General features: G+C 41.8%; 1 protein-coding gene across 1 annotated transcript in view; it reads right to left on the bottom strand.

The window, feature by feature from the left end:
• LOC149834137 (uncharacterized) overlaps positions 1–20799 on the bottom strand; it is an 87102-nt gene that overhangs the window by 56581 nt on the left and 9722 nt on the right. The window contains exon 7 of the mRNA XM_090011241.1: positions 3529–3698. Within this exon, the coding sequence (XP_089867367.1) occupies positions 3529–3698 (170 nt within the window). The remainder of the gene's footprint in view (positions 1–3528; positions 3699–20799) is intronic.

The following is a 20799-nucleotide window of genomic DNA, read 5'->3' as shown; positions in this document are numbered from 1 at the left end:
CTTTAAAACCTGTGTACGTATAGGCACATCTGACAGAAATTTTTTATGCAAAAATTTTCTGGGTTTGAGTAATTCGTCAGGGGCTCACTGCATCCTGGCCGGCCCAGCCACTTGGCCCAGCTGGCGCGGGCCTGGCAGACTTGCCAGGCCAGCCATTCGGCTGGCGCAGGCTTGGTAGACCCTGCCAGGCCAGCCACTCGGCCTGGACAGGTGTTATTCAAAAAAAAAAAACGTATTTAAGCACTTGGTGGGCTGGCTGGCCTGACTTGACAGGCCCCACCATGGTTCGACTGGGATCTGATCGGACCAGACCAGACCCGGCCTGGTGCTGGTTGGCAGCCTGGTAACCCAGCCGGGTGGCTCAGCTGGGCAGGTTCTTATCTTGAAGAGAAAAAAAAATACATAAATTTAATACAGAAGAATGAAAAATTTGTGCTCTCATTATTAAATGGGAATGTTGAATGGTGCTTATAAATTTTGGATATCAGCCATGTTATCTATGATCATGAAATGACCCATGTGGCCGATTTGCAGAGTTTAGTACATGCTTGATTTGGTGCATCGTGTTATTGAGGGTTTAGTTAAATGCACTAAGATTCCAAAATTTGATCTTTTATGGGTAATTAGACTGTGCATGCGAGAAGCAGATATTCACATGCTCATGGTTGGTTTCCTATAGGGGTGGCAATCGGGTCGGGTTGGCGGGTGGTGTCGGCGGGTTGGCGGGTCAGCATACCTCAACACGAACCCGACCCGTTTATTAAACGGGTCGGTTGTGGCAAACACGAACCCGACCCATTTATTAAACGGGTAACCCGACACGACACAGTTAACCCGTTTAATAAATGGGTCGGATCGGGTAAATGAGTTGGCGGGTTAGCGGGTTGGGTTCGAGTAAACGGGTTGACCCGCCCGCCTAACCCGTTTATTAAACGGGTTGGCATACCCCTAACACGAACCCGACCCATTTAATAAACGGGTTAGGCGGGTTGACCCGTTTACGACACGAACCCGTTTAAGCCAAACCCGAACCCGGCTAAGAAGCGGGTTGGCGGGTCATGTCAGAAATTGCCACCCCTAGTTTCCTATGTGTGCACATGAACTCTAATGTTAGATTTTCTTTTCTTATTCATGTATTGAGCATGTGCGACTCCGAAAAATTATAGTGTTGTATATACACGTTTGCATGAGTGTCATCACGCTTAATTTGAAATGATTCATGTATGAAAGCATGCATTGGAGATGAATACGTGTATGAAAGCATGCATCTGACATTGATATGTGAACTTAATGTAAGCGTGTACTTGACGTGATCGTGTAAGCTTATGCACATACATGTGAATATTACTCTTTTATGCACATCTTAAAAGGATTTTGCATATATGAGTGTGCATTGGAAAGCATGTGGAAGGAATGCATATTGGCACGTGAATGATGATTTTTGCTTATGAATGCATTGATGATCAAATAGATCATTCTGGGTTATGTGAGCCTTGAGCATGTGTTGCTCTTGTTTTAATTGTTTTATGCATTGCAAAAAAATCAAATGTGATATTACTGTTTTTATTGCACTATTCTATCATGCCACGGGTTGTGGTCCCGTGAAGAGCTTGGCATGTTGATTTGCAGGTTTATGTTATTAATTTTGCATGTTGATTTGCAAATGTAAAAGAGATGAATTAATAACAAGATAAAAGAAAGTAAAGAACTATGTAATTTATGTTTCCTTGATGTCCCTTCTTTAGTGTTTGAATCTTGGATATTGCGGTTTTAGGAAAATCGTAAAGATACTAAAATTTCTTGTACGTTGTTGTTGCCCCTGAATCCGATATTGAGGTTCTTCTCCTGACCACAGTTTTAGAGAGAGTCTGCTACTTTGCCTGGGGGTGGTGTGTAGATACAGCTGTTGTTTTAGTATACCAAGAAAGTGGTGCCAGTGGATGCTGATTTTCATGAAGTCCTCGATATTGGATATTGATTTTCAACGTTCCGATGGATGGTGTTGTTTTATGATATCGGTCGAGGGCTAAATTTGAAACTCAGTAATAAAATACAAATTGTGTGATAATCTACTATAGGAACCTAACTTGACCTCGGGAATTTTACCCGTTTTGAGTATCCGCGGGCAATGGTAATAATAAAAAATAACTTAAATGTGTGTGCATCCTAATAGGGGCATGCATATGAAAAGAACTTGATTAAAAATAATAAATTATTCATGCATTGCATTAAAATCATGCATATTCCTGTTATACATTAGATCATGCATATTTATTTATTCACTTAATTGTGATATATTGGTGAATGCATGATGTTCTTCCTTAATGCATGTTAAATGTCTTTAATGCTTAAAATATGATCCCTGTAATTAGTAAATATTCTCTCATGCTTAATAATTGTTCTCTATTGTATGAATGATTAGTTGAGTTATGAATGTGTTATATTTATGTCATTTTAAAATATTGCATGAATCTTATTTATGTTCTTTTTACTTGTTTGATTCATTAGAGGGATTCGTACGCAGGATTCTTTGGATTCTAACACTCGACTTTTTGTGTTTTTCGTAGTCTCTGATGCCTAGTGGGAAGGACTTGCTTTTGAGAGGAGTCATGAGAGAACTACACGACTGCTTGGCAGACTCTTTTGGACAGTGTGGTTCTTCTTTATGCTTTATTTACATTTTATTTACTTATGTTCTGAATAAATAAAGTTTGGATTGTTTTAGTTTGGTATGAAAGATGAGTATAAGATCCCTTGTGGTGGTGGTGGTGGTGGTGTTTGACTGTAAGGCCCCGGGTCTCTGGGAATGTTTCTGCACTTGTATAAAAAAAATATTTGTCACTTTTTCACGGGTATGAAATGGGGTCATTACAAGCACAGTCACGGTTGAAGTGTAAAGTTGTGATGTTATCAAATATTCAGGAGGTTGTATGAGAGCAACACAACCAGGTTGGGAAGAATAGATTAGTTTCTTAGTCCAAGTATGTACATATAACTTGTTTTATAAAAGATTCAACAGAATGAACTTTAGTCAACCCTGATTCTTCAGAACAGAGAATCACCGTTAGAAAGACCACCTAGTAGTTAAATTCGTTAATATCATTTTGACTAAACCCCAGTTTCCAAAACACTCAGATATGTCAGCCTGCCATAGTACATGACCAGATCAATTAAGCTGATCAAAAAATGAATCAAGTCTGATTATTTCCATGATTATGAACTTAATCCCAAACTATCAATGTTAAACATTATTCCATTCAGGATTAAACCTCATGGCGTAAATAGAAAATTGAACAATTGTACATGAAATTGAGTTCATCTTACAGGTCGTGAAACGATTACAAATCTAGCTAAACAAGTAGACTATAAGAGATTAAACATTCAATTGTTGATATGCACATCATCATCGGGGATAATCATATACAATAACAGTTTCCTTCCCTGTCAATTAAAATTTTGGCAAGTTTATGAAATAGCTAATGGCATCAAAATAACATTAAAAAAGTACTGTGAGTTAGGAAAAATCACCTGAATCAGATGGAACTAAAACTTGTACACAGTGAACCATATATGTACGGCAATAGGCAGATGCCAGTGGATCTGCCACTCCTCTTATCATCAATGTCAATCTCTCTACAGTATCAATAAGGTTGCCCTCCAGAAAAAACCGACAATGCATAATAGCAAGCTCTAGGTATCTGAAGCAGTGTTAGAATAAAAGATATAAATATTGGCTGGTCTAGAGTTAGAATGACCAGTAATTTTACAAACACAATATCTCAAAGTGATCTGGACAAGTGCATTTCACGTTCAAGCAATAAACAAGGCAGGCTGTACAAAAAGCTCAAAAGAATGCCTATATTCTATCAGGAGTTTAGGAAAGTGTAAGTTCACCTATGGGAAGTTTTTTTTTTTTTTTGCCCTCAGTGCTTGCATATGAGAGGACTCAAATTCAAAACTGAACATACTCACCATTATATTAAAAACACAAACACACAAATCTAGTATATGTTAGAAGGGACGAAGAAGGATGGAGGGACACCATAGTTCCTTCTTTTATCCATCCTCGAGGCTGTCAAAAGAGAGAAAGGATGGGCTATCCAGCAGGAATTATGTTTCTTGGTGAAGGGTTGCACCTTTGTGCTTTCATTGATATATGAATACCATAACAGGCACTGATTACAAAACAACACAATAAAAGCAATAAATTACAATATACGCCTTGTTGGGAATGGGCAGTCCTCTAAAGTACAATAAAATAACAAACTGCAACCACCAAATAATCTTCTAACTTGAATTCCAAGTGTGCCATTGGGAGTTGTGCACCTCTAATCTAACACTCCTGCTCAAGTTGTACATATCTCCAGTCATGTACAACTTGGTCTTCAAGAAATTATGTCTCTCTTGTCATAGTCCTTCCTGTTCTTTTTATAATTTAAACAAGTTGACTGGTCCTTTATGTAGTTTGTCGATAAGTGTATAGGGGTATTATTGTCATATTTGTTTACCTACATTAATATAGAGTTGTGGGAAAGGGATCAACATTCTAGAGCTTCGTCTTCTTCTTCTTCTGATTTCTCTAGTCTTTATCTTTCACCCTGGGATTGTTTTGTAGCCAAATGTAGAGCTTAATGAATAACAGATCCCATCTATAGGATTTAGTCCATGAACATTTAAAAAACAAGGGAAAAATGGTGCTTTTGAATCAATATTTTTGTGCCTTCATTAGTACCAAACCCCTTGTCATCCCTAAGTCCTGATCAACCCTCAACCTCCCCCATCGTTCCTCACCAACTAACCCTAGGGCCATCACTCTGCAGCCCCGCTTGATGTACCCAATCCGAACTGACCCACCTAGCCCACTCAGCCAACCTGCCCCAAGTCTATCAGGGGTGTACTAGACAAAGTTCAATACCAAACCTAGACTCATGCCTAGCCCGAACCCGGGAAGAGTTAGGCTGGGCATTCGGCAAGCCTAGGTCTAGGTTACGACTGTCAGGCCCTACATTGGGATTTGCTGGCCCAACCCAATGTCCCAAACCAGTTTGAATGTCTTCCTCTTATAATTATAGATGAGTCTATAGAAGCTTGTAGGTTTATACTTGGTGAGCTGTAAACTCCGTAAATTTATAAAAAAAAAAAAATGGATTGGATCCAGGTTGGATCTGACCGGATCCGGGTCGACATCCCCCCGCCCCCACAAGGGGGTTTCTTTTTATAAGAGGACCCGACAACCCCCCCCCCCCATGACTCCCTCTTGTCTCTCTCTCCCTCGCCAGAAAACAGACCGGACACCCCTCCCCCCCGACTCCCTCTCGTCTCTTTCTCCCCTGTGCATATCTTTCTCCACCCCTGATTCTCTCCTCGTCTCTCTCTCCCTCGTCGAAGCTCGCCTTGCCATCACTGGAGCCCCTGTTCGTTCACCCATTGCCGTCACCGGAGCCAGGTATCACCAACTCTCTCGCTCTCTCCTTGTGGTCGACAGGAGGGCGTCGCCCTCCTATCTCCCCCCCCCCCCTCGTCTCTCTCGGCTAAACCCCCGAAGCGAGGGGTTTTGTTTGAAAACACCCCCACCTATGTCACAGGGACTCGGCAAAACAGATGCCGCACCCGCGTCGACGCGACGCGACGCGGGATCGCGTGCAGGTGCGGCACCGGGTGCGCTCAACACGACCCTGGGTGCGGTCAACGCACCCAGGATCATTTTTGTCCACATTTTTGGGCGAAAAAAAAATCCCCCCGCCCCCGATGAAAAGGAGGAGGATTGGGGCAAAAAAAAAATTTGCCCTAATCTCTCCTCTCTCTCCCCCTGAGCTCGAGCTCTCCCATCGCCGCCCCCAGCGCCGCCGCCCCCAGCTCCGCCTCCCAGACTCCTCCTCTTGGCTCGCAGGTATGTCTCACTCTCTTCTTGGGTCGGCTGGGGAGGGGCCGAGCACCCCCCTCCCCCCCTCTCTCGGTCTCTTGTTGGGTCGGCAGGGGAGGGGCTGAGCCTCCCCTACTCCCTCGTTTTTCGGCACAGGAGGGGCCGAGCCCCTCCCCCATCTACCTCTAGGTCGATTTATGTAATTGCTTTACTTGTGGAGCTGCTGCGGGAGGTGGACGGCGGGGTGGCGGAGGAGGCCGCGGCCGTGGTGGCGGTGCTGACGAGGCACGCCGACGGGGTAGCCGCCGTGAGTGCGTTGCCGGCGGGAATCTCGGCCCTCGTCTGGGTGCTGCGAACCGGTTCGGCAAAGGCGAAGGAACACGCAGTGGCTGCCGTGCTCGAGCTGTGCAAGCACGGCGGGCCGGACGCCCTGGAGAGGGTGGTGAGGGCGCCGTTGCTGCCTCGCTCCCTGCAGTCGCTGCTCTACTCCGGTACGTCCCGGGCAAGACGGAAGGCCTCGTCGCTTGCTCGCATCTGCGGTGGTGGTTACGGACCTTCTGTTTCGAGACAGGCCATGCCCGTATAGTTGACAGTCTCGGTTCCGTTGCGGTAACGGTTCGCTCTTGGTTGGTACATTATACATCACCCATTTTGGTTTCACTGCATTTGTTTTTTTATGCATATATGACCTGATTGGCGGTTGAATTATCTCATTCTTTTGGGAAGAAAGGAAAGGAAACGGTGGCCTCCCTTTGCTTTTGTGTGTATAGTTGGTGCTGATTGCCATTATCCATTTGTTTAATAAATCTGGAAACGTGAGACAAAAGTTCCTGTAGTGGTGTCTGTTCAGGAATTGATGGGACCCTTGTTGGTTGTTTGTGCTTGTGAAATCATGAATACCATATTGGTGGCTTCATTTTGAAATTTTATATATACTTCTGTCAGGAAAATGAAAAGTTTTTGAGGTCATATTGGCAATCTCTCTCTTTCACAGATCCGACTGCGAGAATGAGAGAACATCACTTGTTCATAAGCAAACTTTGATGCTCAGGTGAAAGTGAAACCATCAAACGTGCCTTTTGAGAATAAATTTAACGTTTAAGACAAATAATAATAATTGAGAGCAAAGCATGAACCTAAGCTTCCAATATCAGCTGTGTGTGAGTGTGAAAGATGGATCAATAGTGGTGGTCTTGGACATTGCCCTTAGCAATGCTGTGCTGAAGCCACCATTGCTCTCATTCTCAATGTGGGTGTTGTAAAATCTCTGCAATTTTTTTCTTCCCTTCTAGAAGTAAAGGCACTTCATCCATGGCTTCGGGCTCTCGCGATGAAACATGTGATTGTAGGGAATAGAAGGTGCGCCTCTACCAGATGGTGCGGTCATCATACTCACTGGATTTCAGATTTGGGGATATCCCACATTTTCTTCTTCACCACTTTGTTCTATTCTTGATGGGTTAGTGTTGCAGTTTGTTCTTTCAGGCTTGGGTTCTCACCCTCTGGGTAATTGCTTTACTTATTTGATTGATATTTAGGTCGATTTATGTAATTGCTTTACTTATTTGATTGATAATTTGATATTTAGGTTGATATACTGCATGCATGATGAATCATATTATGATTTATGAGTTTATGACAATGTTTACTGTTAAATGTTAAACTGTTAAAACTTCAAAATTATATATATATATATATATAAAAAAAAAAATTACATTTTTGCCCCTGCCGCACCCCCGCACCAGGGTTTTTTGGAAGTGCCGAATCCCCGCACCCGCACCCGCACCCATGTGACATAGACCCCCACCCACCCCGTCTGTCTCTCTCCCTCACCCCTCTGTTGCCGGCAGGAGGGCACAAACTTTCTGCCCTTCATCCTCTCTTGCACAGGAACCGAGTCTGGCTCGACTGTGTAGTGGCCCAGGCACGCAGGCTAAACCCGACCGATCTGAGCTTAATTAAAATTGAGCACAACTCAATTTTTCCTTTTTTTTTGGTTCGAGTCCAATTGAGCCCGACTCGGCCAAAGGCTGGCCACTGCCTTCGACAGTGGCCCAACCACCTTATAACCCAGACAGGCCACCCTTTTTCCCTTGTTTGGTTGGCCTGGCAGCTAACTCGCCTTCCCCCTTCCTCTGTTGGTTGGAAGGCAAGCGCCACCTGCGCTTGCCTCTTCCACTTTTATGGTAGTCGGGCGGCTCACGAACCGTCGTTGCCAGCAAGTCGAGTGGGCCCCACGGTTGCCTTTAGCACAGCGAAAGCGTGGAGGCCCCCACTATCGCAGTCACCTCGTGGTTTGTGTGCCAGCTCGGATGTGCCAAGTCAGACTCAGTTTCACTGAGCCAGCTCAGCGGGACCCTACCAGCCCTGCCTCGACCTGCGTTGAGAGGCACAGCCAGGCTAAGCTCAGCTAGCATCGACTCTGGCTCGGTCCAATCGGCTTGAACTGGGTTCATGTTCAACCCCTGGGACACAAACGTCTCTTATTTTGTTAAATTAAGTTTGTTACATCATTAGCACGATAAAATCCTTTTTTTAGTGCTCCACATCGACACAATGGACAAGACACGCTTATCGAGACAAGAGCCTTTTGAGAACCTATGCTCAAAATCGTCAAAGATTTGAACCATCTTCGATGGTAGGGGAAAGTTGCAGAATAGAACAATGTCAAAATACTTCTAACTTATACGTATTATATTTACGTTATATATATATATATATATATATATATGCTTTTAACTCAAGGACGCAGTTTTGCATATTCTTGTTCATTTTAAATTATGTCATTTACTTTGTCATCACGTTGTAATGTGCACAGGCTCCAGCATTCTGTAATTTATTTATCTCGATGTGTGGTTTCACACATCGGGCATTGCTTTATGTCATTTACTTTGTCGTCGCATTGCAACGTGCACAGGCTCCTGCTTTACGCAATTTACTTAGCCCGATGTACGGTTTCGTACACCGGTTCTCGCTTACGCAATTTATTTAGCTCGATGTGTGGTTTCACACATCGGGCCTTTCTTTATGTCATTTACTTTGTCATCGTCGTTGTAATGTGCGCAGGCTTATGCTTTAATACATATGTATTTTATATACATATATAATATTATAAAGTACACAGTTTTGCGTACTCCTGCCTACTTTATATTATGCTAGTATGTATTTAAAGATGCAGATTTGTGTATCCTCGTCGAAACTCGATTTTTAAAAGATTTCACATACGAGATTTCAAGCTCGCATTGCCCAATGTGTCGAAAAGCAAAACAAGTGTTTTGCATCTCGCATTGCCAAATGTGTCGAAAAGCAAAACATGTGTTTTGCGTTTGCATATTCGCAACTGAGTTTTCTCCTCGAACCAACATAACAAAAAGGTCTAGACTACGTAACCTTCGTTGGTAGATACTGCAAGTCCTTTTATGTATCTGGAAGGACTCAGATATTTCTCAGCTTAAGGTAGGATATTGAAATTTTCAAATGTTGTGTCTGGGTTTCTTTCTGAGAAACCAATATTTTTCTCATCGTAGTGGTACTATTAGACTTGCACGACATGTTAGTATGATGATGATTGGACTGGAGGTTTATGGTAACCTCGTAGTGCGACAATACACGATGATTAAAAAAAAATCACATAAATGGAGATGATCGCCTTCACAGGCAAGATGCTCGATTTGGTTTAAAAGATCATAGCATATTTAATGAGTTGTCAGATAAAATAAGACTTAGCGTACCCATTTATTCTTTGGTTTTGTCAAGGGAGAGGATAGGATGGTACAAAAACTCTGGTGGACAAGTTGTTAACAATTATGTTCCTCGAGTAGCAATGAATCAGTGTCCCCGGTAATCGGAGTTAGGAGACTGGGCTACCAAATATTATTCTAAGTGGTAGATCCCAATGACTTCTGCAGAAGTTCGGATGCATCCTCCTGTAACAAGTGGCCTTTGGGGAATTCTCTCTCGGTCATTTGGTCGTTGCCTTAGAAGCGGACTCAGCTAGTTGTCCGAGGTATTAAAATACATATAAAAATAAACCCCTGGACAGTCTCAGTTGTTTCTACATTTATCTTGTGGGTACCCATAGGTCAGTAATTATCGAAACAAGATTACCATGTTCATTTTTTACTGATTTTGAAATTATACATTATGAAATAACGCATCTATTAGTCTTGTTCTGATTTTTGATATATATGCACTTACCAAGCTTTCATAAGTCTGATCTGTTTTATGGGATATAAGTGATGATTAGGTTGATGTGGCAGGCAATGACGCGATGACGTGATGATATCAAGAACTCACACTCTCTCTGTTGTTTCGCTCCTGAGTACGTTTTGTAATTTTGTATAAGGGTTTTCTTTTGAAAAAACTCATTTTGTTTAAACTTTAATTATCAAAAACCTCATTTTAAATCTATGTGGTTTCAATGATTGTATGGAGATACAAATCCATTGTGTAAAGGAAGATTTGTCTGTAATGCGCCCAAGGTCCGTTGACTTGTTCTTTCAAATATTGTTTTTCGTTGAACTACCATTTTAAACTTTGAAAAAGCATTGATTGTAAAGCTTCAAATTTTTCCTAAAAAGTTTACAAGTTTAGGATTTTGGGGGTGTTACAGCTTTGGTATCAGAGCAACAGAAAATACTATGATTTTTTATTATCCAACATCTGCATTGCGATGTGGGTATTTTGCTTTAACTTTTTTTGTATTTACCCTGATTAAGAAAATTTGTTTTGGTTTAGATGTCATACAATGAGATGGTCAAGGCAATAAATGGCTTGACCAGAGCTGTGGAACAATTTCAATCGATTATCCAAAACATGAATCATAAGGTGGATAGGTTGGCTTACGAAAAAACCAACCTAAGATGACCTAGTAACAAGATAGAATTCCATCAAGCTTACCCAGGTCAAATGTACCCCCGAGATCCTGTTAATTGTATCTTCTATGGTGAGGTGGGTCATTCTCTAAAAGAATGTCATCTTAAACAGGGTCACGACAAGAGGCAGTTGACCGCGCAAGGCCTTAAAGATAAAGCTTCATCCGTAAGAGGTTCTCCTGATATACCTGGATTGGTTGAATACTCATCAGACTCAACAGGGATACCAGGAGACAAGTCACCCAACTACTTGCTAAACTCACCATATTATACGCCAACGTCTCCCTACATGCTTGAATCACCTACTGGCACTTCGCCTTTACCCCCCTCTCATCCACGCAAGGTTAGGCGCACGAGTATTGCGAGAAGCAGTGTTAAGCAGTACTCGAACCAATCTTATGGTGGCGTAGAGAATGTTATGATTTTGATGTTTTTTTTAGAGTCGGCGAACTCTTATCCGACAGGTTTTAACCTTCTGTAAAATCAACCAACAGTGTTGGGTTTTTGTAAAGTGTTTTGTAGTATATAAAAATATTGTTTTACTTGTTTACCATAATTATTTTAAATCTCAACTTGCTCGTCCTTTGGTGCGAATAAAGGATGACGCGAAGTATAAATGGTGAATCGCCTGATGAATGGTCTAAACAACCCGGATTCGTCATGGATTCCCTCAGCACCCTGGCCAACACAATTCAAAGTCAAGTTCGTGCACAGAGAGATCAGGCTGCAACTACTGAGGTGAACCATCATGAAGGTATAATCACTTATGAAAAAAATTTAAACTACCTTCGCTAGCAAGTCTGATCCTGAGCTTGCCAAAAACTAGGTCGAGGAGATCGAACGAGCTTTTCAAGTATTGTCAGTACCCGAAGAAAAGAAGACGGCTTTTGGTACATATCGGCTTAAGGATAATGCCCGCAAATGGTGGGACGCAGCCCAAAGTATCCATTTTCCGGGAGCGACAATTATTCTTTGGAAAGCTTTCCATGGAGCCTTTCTAGCAAACTATTTTCCCCCACATGCACGAGACAAAAAGAAAATAGAATTCCTGGAGTTATGCCAAGGTAACTCAAGTCTGGTGGATTATACCACGAGATTTCAAAACTTGGAGTGATATTGCCCCAGTCTATTCGAAGATTTTCAATTGGATCCGTTTTGGAACGAACGATAACGACTCTTTCTTATTTTCACTTAATATAACTTAATATAATATAAGATATCTCAAAAGAAGAAAAAAAGTATCCCATGACTTATCAAAGCAAAAAAATAAAAAGCGATGTTTCAGATACAACTCGATTCCAAGATTAGCAATTACTATTATTTGTATTTGTTCAGGGTTCCACATTTTTTTGTCTTTTCACATGAGGTAGTCCTATCTTCTTGTAGGCGGGAACCTTTGGATTGGACCTAATGAAACAATAGTTTAGTTCAATTCATTATAGTTTTTATAAGAGGACCCGACCCCCCCCTCCCCATGACTCACTCTCGTCTCTCTCTCCCTTGCCAAAAAACAGGCCCGACACCCCCCCCCCCGGCTCCCTCCCAACTCTCACTCTCTCTCCTCTGCGTACCACTGTCGCCCCATTCTCTCCTTGTCTCTTTCTCCCTCATCGGAGCTCACCTAGTTAGGGCTGGAGCCCCTGTCAGTTCATGTCTTGCCGTCGTCGGACCCAGGTTTCACCACCTCTCGCTCTCTCCTTGTGGTCGATAGGAGGGCACCCTCCCGTCTAGCCCCCCCCCCCCCCCCCGTCTGTCTCTCCCTCACCCCTCTGTTGTTGGCAGGAGGGAGCAACCCTCCTGCCCTTCTTCCTCTCTTGTGCAGGAATCGAGCTTGGCTCGGTAGTGGCCCAGCCACGCAGGGTAGGCCCGATCGAGCTAAGCTCGACTAAAATCGAGCCCAACTCGGTTTTTCCTTTGTTTTTTTTTTGGGATCGAGTCCAACTGAGCCCAGCTCAACCAAGGGTTGGCCACTGCCTTCGGCAGTGGCCCAACCACTTTATGACCCAGACAGGCCCCCCTTTTCCCTTGTTTGGCTAGCTTGGCAGCTGGCTCACCCTCCCCCTTCCTCCTCTGTTGGTCGAAAGGCATGCGCCACCTGCGCCTGCCTCTTCCACTTTTATGGTAGTCTGGCAGCTCGCGAACCGCCGCCGCCACCAAGTCGGGTGGGCCCACGGTTGCTGCCTTTAGCACAGCGAAAGCGTGGTGGGCCATGCTGCCACTGTCACAGTCGCCTCGTGGTTTGTATGCCACATGTTATTATGATAATGATTGGACTGGAGGTTTATGGTAACCTCATAGTGCGACAATGCACGATGATTAAAAGAAAATCACATAAATGGAGATGATCGCCTTCACGGGCAAGATGCTCGATTTGGTTTAAAAAATCAGAGCATATTTAATGAGTTGTCAGATAAAATAAGACTTAGCGTACCCATTTATTCTTTGGTTCTGTCAAGGGAGAGGATAGGATGGTACAAAAACTCTGGTGGACAAATTGTTAACAATTATGCTCCTCGAGTAACAATGACTCGGTGTCCCCGGTCATCGGAGTTAGGAGACTGGGCTACCAAATATTATTCTAAGTGGTAGATCCCAATGACTTTTGCAGAAGTTCAGATGCATCCTCCTGTAACAAGTGGCCTTTGGGGAATTCTCTTTCGGTCATTTGGTCGTCCCCTTAGAAGCGGACTCAGCTAGTTGTCCGAGGTATTAAAATACATAGAAAAATAAACCCATGGACAGTCTCAATTGTTTCTACATTTATCTTGTGGGTACCCATAGGTCAGTAATTATCGAAACAAGATTACCATGTTCATTTTTTACTTATTTTGAAACTATACGTTATGAAATAATGCATCTGTTAGTCTTGTTCTGATTTTTTATATATATGCACTTACCAAGCTTTCATAAGTCTGATCTGTTTTATGGGATATAGGTGATGATTAGGTTGATGCGGCAGGCAATGGCGCGATGACGTGATGATATCAAGAACTCACTCTCCCTCTATTGTTTCACTCCTGAGTACGTTTTGTAATTTTGTATAAGGGTTTTCTTTTGAAATACCTCATTTTGTGTAAACTTTAATTATCAAAAACTTCATTTTGAATCTATGTGGTTTCAATGATTGTATGAAGATACAAATCCATTGCGTAAAGGAAGGTTCGCCTGTAATGCGCCCAAGGTTTGTTGACTTGTTCTTTCAAACACTGTTTTCCGTTGAACTATCATTTTAAAGTCTGAAAAATGATTGATTGCAAAGCTTCAAATTTTTGCTAAAAAGTTTAGAAGTTCGGGATTTTGGGGCATTACATGAGCAATCTCACCAAAAGTATTATCATGGTTCTTGGTGGTGCTAGTCCTACAACTGCTATGGTTGCCATGTTTTGATTTCAGTTGTGCAACCACACGTCAAGTTATCAAATGGGTTCCTTCTAAACATCCAAGTAAATCACTTCTTTTTGTGCATTGGTTTTGGTAGAGAGTGCCATCAGAGGGATGTTGTTTTATTTTTGAAAGGTTCTAAAGTGTCTTGGAACTTGAAGGTGGTTCATGATACTCTCAAAAAGATTTGAGCCACGTTGAATTCAAATGACATGAAACGGTTCAACTATACAAGGTTTCGTGGATTGTTGTGTGGGCACTATTTCATTTAGTTGGATGACTGAGCAATGCAATATATTTCACTTGATTTATTATTCAACCAAGTTCATGAGCAAAAGACAACTTGATGTCGTTCCCATCTTTAGTGGTGGCCTTTATATAGCATATGATAATTTATCTCAAGTTGTTTTACATACTGTCACACTCATTTGTCTTGGTTGCATTGTTTCTTGGTGCCTTGTAATTAATGTCAGCTCATTCAACAATATTCGTAGAGAAGTGTGGCTTATGCACTGGCACTGTTTGTTGAAATGTCAAAGTGGCTAAATCTAAACTAAGATAGTCTTTGACTGTAGGCAATAGACTAGACAACAGTCTTTTTGTGGCATATACTGTCTTCTACAATAAGAACAAGTTGGCCTTTGCCCATTGCACTGTAACATTGTGAAGCTTCTGCCTTTAAGTTTCTATTTCTTGGTTTATGGATATTGAAATCAGGATTACTTTTAGGAAGAGCAATTGATCAGAGCATTTCTTGATAGTTTGGGCAATTCTATTCATGATCGCCCTTCCTTGGTTGCTTAGCAGTTTACTTACCAGCATCTTCATTACTGCAGTCTATTGCACAGTGCCTATAGTTCTACATATTGGCTTATTAATTCAGATGCCTCTTTTCATATGATGGTTTTAAGCCTTTAATCAACTGGACTTGCACCTGTTCGCATTAATACCAAATCACATGATTCTCAAGCATACCATTGCTTGTAAAATCAGTCGTATTTTACCTCTACTAATAAATGCCATCTTTTATAGTTAATTTTCTAATATGGATACTTTACAAAGTATACAAAGTTTAGCTTTTTATCAACCTGCCTCGTTGACTACCACCAATATGCACATTACACTAACAACCAAAGCTTCTAAAATTTAAATAAGCTCTGACTCGCTCTGTTGACATTTCATAAGATGCATTCAGATGATAGCTGGATGAATATCTTAGAATTCCACCTTGGTACCTGCATTGAGAAAACGAGAGAGAGAGAGAGACAAAGAAAGGATTACGAGAAGGGGGCTGCGGCTCACGATTTCTTCATTACAGAAATCGTGACCTAATGCCAATATTAATACACTTAAGTGTACACAGTGGGTCGGATCGGGTCTGGTGTATTATCCGAACCCGGATACAAATAAAAAAAATACAAATAAAAAAAATACAAATAAAAAACAGACTTATAAAGGAATGGAATTCGGGTCTGGTACAGGATCCAGACCCGAAACACTATTCACCTTTTTCACCCCCCCCCCTCTCAAGTTGATCATGGTTATGGACCATGCACAACTTGCCTTTAAGCGTCCAAAAATGATCCTTGGTTAACCCTTTCGTAAATAGGTCCGCAACTTGTCTTTCAGTATTGACGAACTTAGGCTCAATCTCTTTTTCAACTTTTTGTCTCACAAAGTGTTGGTCAATCTCAATGTGCTTAGCACGACTGTGATGTACTGGATTGAATGACATGTTTATAGCACTTTGGTTGTCACATAGCAAGATAGTGTGGGAGATCTTTTCTCCTACTTCAGTCAGTAGATGTCTAATCCATGTGACTTCGGCAGTAGCAGCAGCCATAGATCTATACTCAGCCTCAGTACTTGATCTAGCGATAGCCTTTTGTTTTCTACTGCTCCAAGAGCCTAAATTTCTTCCAATGAAGACACAATGTCCTAATGTAGATCTTCGTTCATCAGGATCTTCTGCTCAGTCTGCATCACAATATACAGTGAGTCTATGATCATCTTTGTCATATGGCTGTGGTGAGTATGTCAATCCATCCCCAATAGTCCCTTTCAGATATCTAAGGATTCTCTTGACAGCTTCCATATGTCCAATACGTGGCGCATGCATAAATTGAGACACTTGATTGACTGAATAAACAATATCAGGTCTAGTGAATGTGAGGTACTGTAACATTCCTATTATGATTCGATACCTGGTGGGGTCATCACACAGATTTCCATCATGAGCGCTAAGTTTTTGATGAAGCACGCTCGGAGTTCCCAGAGGTTTGCAGTCTTTCATGCCTGCCTTGCTGAGAACATCTACGGTGTACTTGTGCTGAGTGAGTGTCAAGCCATGAGCTTGATTATCAACTTCTACACCAAGAAAATAGCGTAGAGCTCCGAGATCTTTCATTTTGAACCTCTAACCTAGTAAGTCTTTTACTTCTTGGATGTGGGGCCGCAGATTTTCCTGTGATAACAATATCATCGACATATATTAATAACAGAGTGGTCACAGTCTGACTTCTGAAAATAAACAATGAGTGGACCAGCATGGAACGTGAAAATCCATGTTTCTGAATCTCTAGTGAGAAGCTGTCAAACCAAGAGCGAGATGCTTGCTTCAGACCATAGATAGCTCTTTTTAACCTGCACACATGAGTTTTACAATTTTGTTCTTGATATCCAGGGGGTTGCTCCATTTACACTTCCTCCTTCAAGTCCTTATGCAAAAAAGCATTTTTTACATCAAGCTGACTCAACTTCCATCCATGTTCAACAGCCAGAGAAATAATAGTTCGAATTGTTCCCATTCTTACAACTGGACTAAAAGTCTCATCATAGTCTTGCCCTGCTTCTTGAGTGAATCCTTTTGCCACGAGCCTTGCCTTGTATCGTTCAATGGTTCCATCCGGCTTGTACTTTATCTTGTAGACCCATTTACATCCCAGTTGTAAGAATGGGAACAATTTCCCAGGTTCCACATTCATGCAAGGCTTGCATTTCATTATTCATGGCTTCTACCCACTTGGTAGAAGTGGTTGCCTGATAGTACATAGTGGGATCGTCTTCCTTATTGAGAGCAGTTAAAAAGAGTTGAAGATCCAAGGAGAAGTTGTTATAGCTAACCCACCTGTCAATGGGATGTCGTATGCGTCTTGATTTTCTGACCTCAAGAGTGTGAGGAGTCGGATTGCAGACTGAGACATGATCTGAATGGCTTGATGTTGTCGGTCTCTGACTAGAATAGACAATGCCTTTGTATCTGCCCGGTACTTTCTCTGAATTCTGTGGCCCCGACGTCTCAGTGTTCTCAGACATCTCTTCTTCTTGTTGCACGCAATCTGATGAACAAGCTTCATTGGAGCCAGCAAAAAGTTCTGAACTCAACCAAGGATAGTAAACTTCAGTTGGTATATTCGTTGCATCAGCTCTGTCATCAAAATTTTGTTCATCAAAGACAACATTTCTTGAGATTCTGATACGTTTGTTGGTGGGATCATAACACCGATATCCTTTGTAGTCATCTGCGTATCCCACAAACCTACACTTCTGGGCCTTGTCCTGAAACTTGTTTCTCAGGGACAGATCAATATGCATATAGCAAACACATCCAAAAACACGCAGATCATGATAACTAGGATGAGCTCCAAAGAGACAGTGATAAGGAGACTTATTTTCACATGCACGGCAGAATAAAAAGCTTATGTCCATAGGTTGATGGAAAGATTGTTGTCATGAAGCATACTCATGGCACTTTCAACAATATGTCTATGTTTTCGTTCAGCAATGTCATTTTGTTGAGGAGAGTGAGGGCAGGACACCCTTCTTCCTATTCCGTTATTTCGAAGAAAAGAAATAAAATCACGGGATGAGAATTCCCCACCTCCATCCCATTGGAAAAATTGAATGGACTCAGAAATTTGATTTTTGACCAAGGAAAGAAAAATTTGAAACAAAGAGAAGACTTCTGACTTATTTTTTATGAAATATATCCAAGTGTATCGAGAATAACTATCAACAAAGATTAGATAATATCCGCTTCCAGACCCAGAGACAATTGGGGCAGGTCCCCACACATCAGAACAAATAATCTCAAAAGGTTTTGAAGCTCTCTTATTAATGGAATGGAAAGGCAATACATGACTCTTACATGAAAGACAACTAGAACATTTATGACTACTCTCATCCCCATTAAGACTTTCTTTTGGAATGAGATTATAAGAAACAAGTTTTTCAATAAAATGACTCCCACAATGTCCTAACCGACTATGTCATAAGAATGACTTATTACATTCAGAGATACTAAAAACACTGGAAGAAGAGGATGAACACGACTCTAACGAAGGCTTCGAAATCAGGTGAGCAGGGCGAACATCATGACATGGAGCTTCTTTAAAGGCATACATGTTGCCTCGTCTCTTTCCTTCAGCGAATGTTTCCCTCGTGCGTAGGTCCTTGACCTGCACAGAGAAGGGAGTGAATTCAACTGAAGCATTATTATCATCAATAAGTTTGGAGACGGAGACAATATTTTTCTTAATGTCAGGAGCATGAAAAACGTCAGAAAGAGTAAGAGTGGAATTTGACATGGGAATGACAGTCTTTCCAACATGAGAAACAGGATGGTGGGATCTGTCTCCAGTGGCAATCTTACTTTTTCCGAAATAAGGAATAGGGTTAGAAATTTTACATGCATCGCCGGTAAGATGAGTTGCTGCCCCTGAATCGACAAACCATGTGTCTTTATCACTCTGCTTCAATTTTAACTCTGACAAGGCAGATATCAACAAATCTTTAATCTTTCCACTGTCTCTGGTATTTGTGAACTTTCTTTTGGTTTCTGTCTGCGGACCCTTTCCTTTATTCTCTGGATTATGCCAACAATTCGCCTTGATATACCCCTTCTTGTTACAAAAGAAGCAAGTAGGAATGGATCTTGGTCCCTGCGCATGAGCTGACATGTTTGGAGTGGGAAGCAAACTACGCCCTCCATGTCCACTTCGCCCTTGTCCTCCTCGTCCCCGTCCTCTACCATAAGTCACTCATGTGGTCAAAACTTCTTGAGTATTTGGATGATTATGAATTTCTTCATCGAATCCCTTCAGAGTCATTTCAACCTGGATCAATTTGGCTCGTAACTCATCGAAGGTGGGAAGAACAGGAAGGCACAGTAGTGATGTAACTATCATATTGTAGTCAGATCCCAATTCACTCAGAGTTTGTTGCACCATGTCATTATCACTAACGGCACACCCTATAACTGCAAGCTGGTCTATGATAATCTTTATCTTGTTCAAATATTCCATGATGGTCATAGAATCTTTTCTTAGCAACTGAAATTCCCTTTTTAGAAAAATCACTCTTGCTTGAGAAACCTGTGAATACGTCTGAACTAGTCGTTCCCAGAGTTGTAGCGTTGTACAGTTGTCAGGAATGGCAACGAGAATCTCTTGAGACAGAGTTGATGTGATGTATGCAACAACTGATTGATCTTTCCTTTCCCAATTGAGAAATTCGACATTTTTGACATACACGATTGAACTCGCCCCTTGGTCATCTTTTTCTTCTCTCGGGATAAATTCTGGTGGGACTGAAGTGGTTTCATCCAGGTGACCTAAGAGGCCTTGACTCCTTATGAAAGGAATAATTTGTCTCTTCCAAATCAAGAAATTTGAGGTGTTTAACTTTTCAGAAACAAGCTGGTTGAGAAAACTTGAAGAAAGGTTTGATTGAGAGCGATAAGAATCCATTGAGAATTAGAATCAATAGAAGTATCCACAAAAAATTCTAACTTTTTTTTTTGGAACAGAGGTCGTAAATTGATAGAATCAGAGGATGCAGGAACTCAGGTTCAACTTGTGAAAACTGCTATTCAACGATGTGTGAAAAACACCTTCACACGTTAAATATATTTGCAGAAATAAGAATCAAGAAGGGAACTATACGGTAAACATATATTTGAATGTGCAAGTACGAGGAGAAGGGTGGACCCAAGAAGATCGAACAGACAAGCAATAAAGAAATGTCAAACAGGCAATATCAATAAAAGAAACAGGGATCGTGATTGGTCTGGTGTTTCACGTGAGTTGATTTCAGCGATTCACGTGAAACACAGCCACTCCTTTTACAGTTTGGGTTCGCGTGAACAGAATTCACGTGAGCCTCAGATCCAAGAGAGAAACAGACCCACTTGAGGTGTGGGTGCACAGAATAATTCAGGAAAGAGAAGAATGAGGGAAGAAGAAGAGAAAAGAAGAAGAGTAGATAAGGGGTAAAAAAAACTTTAAAATTTCGATTGGATGTCAGAACCTGTTTAGAAGGGATGAGGGCTTCAGATTGGTTGTTGATGGGTTCGGCTGAAGGAGATGGAGAGGACTCGCTGAAGGAGTTGTTGATGGGTTCGGCTGAAGGAGATGGAGACGACTCGCTGAAGGAGCTGTTGATGGGTTCGGCTGAAGGAGATGAAGGAGATGAAGGTGGCTCGCTGAAGGAAGAAGATGAAGACGTGTCGCACCTGACGAGAACCTTTTACAGCCCTTAGACAGATCGCGGCTTTAATACCATCTTAGAATTCCACCTTGGTACCTGCATTGAGAAAACGAGAGAGAGAGAGACGAAGAAAGGATTACGAGAAGGGGGCTGCGGCTCACGATTTCTTCATTACAGAAATTGTGACCTAATGCC

The sequence above is a fragment of the Nuphar pumila genome, chromosome 6 (assembly GCF_984573655.1).
Source record: "Nuphar pumila chromosome 6, dmNupPumi1.hap1.1, whole genome shotgun sequence".
Taxonomy (NCBI): Eukaryota; Viridiplantae; Streptophyta; class Magnoliopsida; order Nymphaeales; family Nymphaeaceae; genus Nuphar; species Nuphar pumila.
Note: the sequence above shows the minus strand (reverse complement) of the source record. Positions and strands in the feature narration are given on the sequence as shown.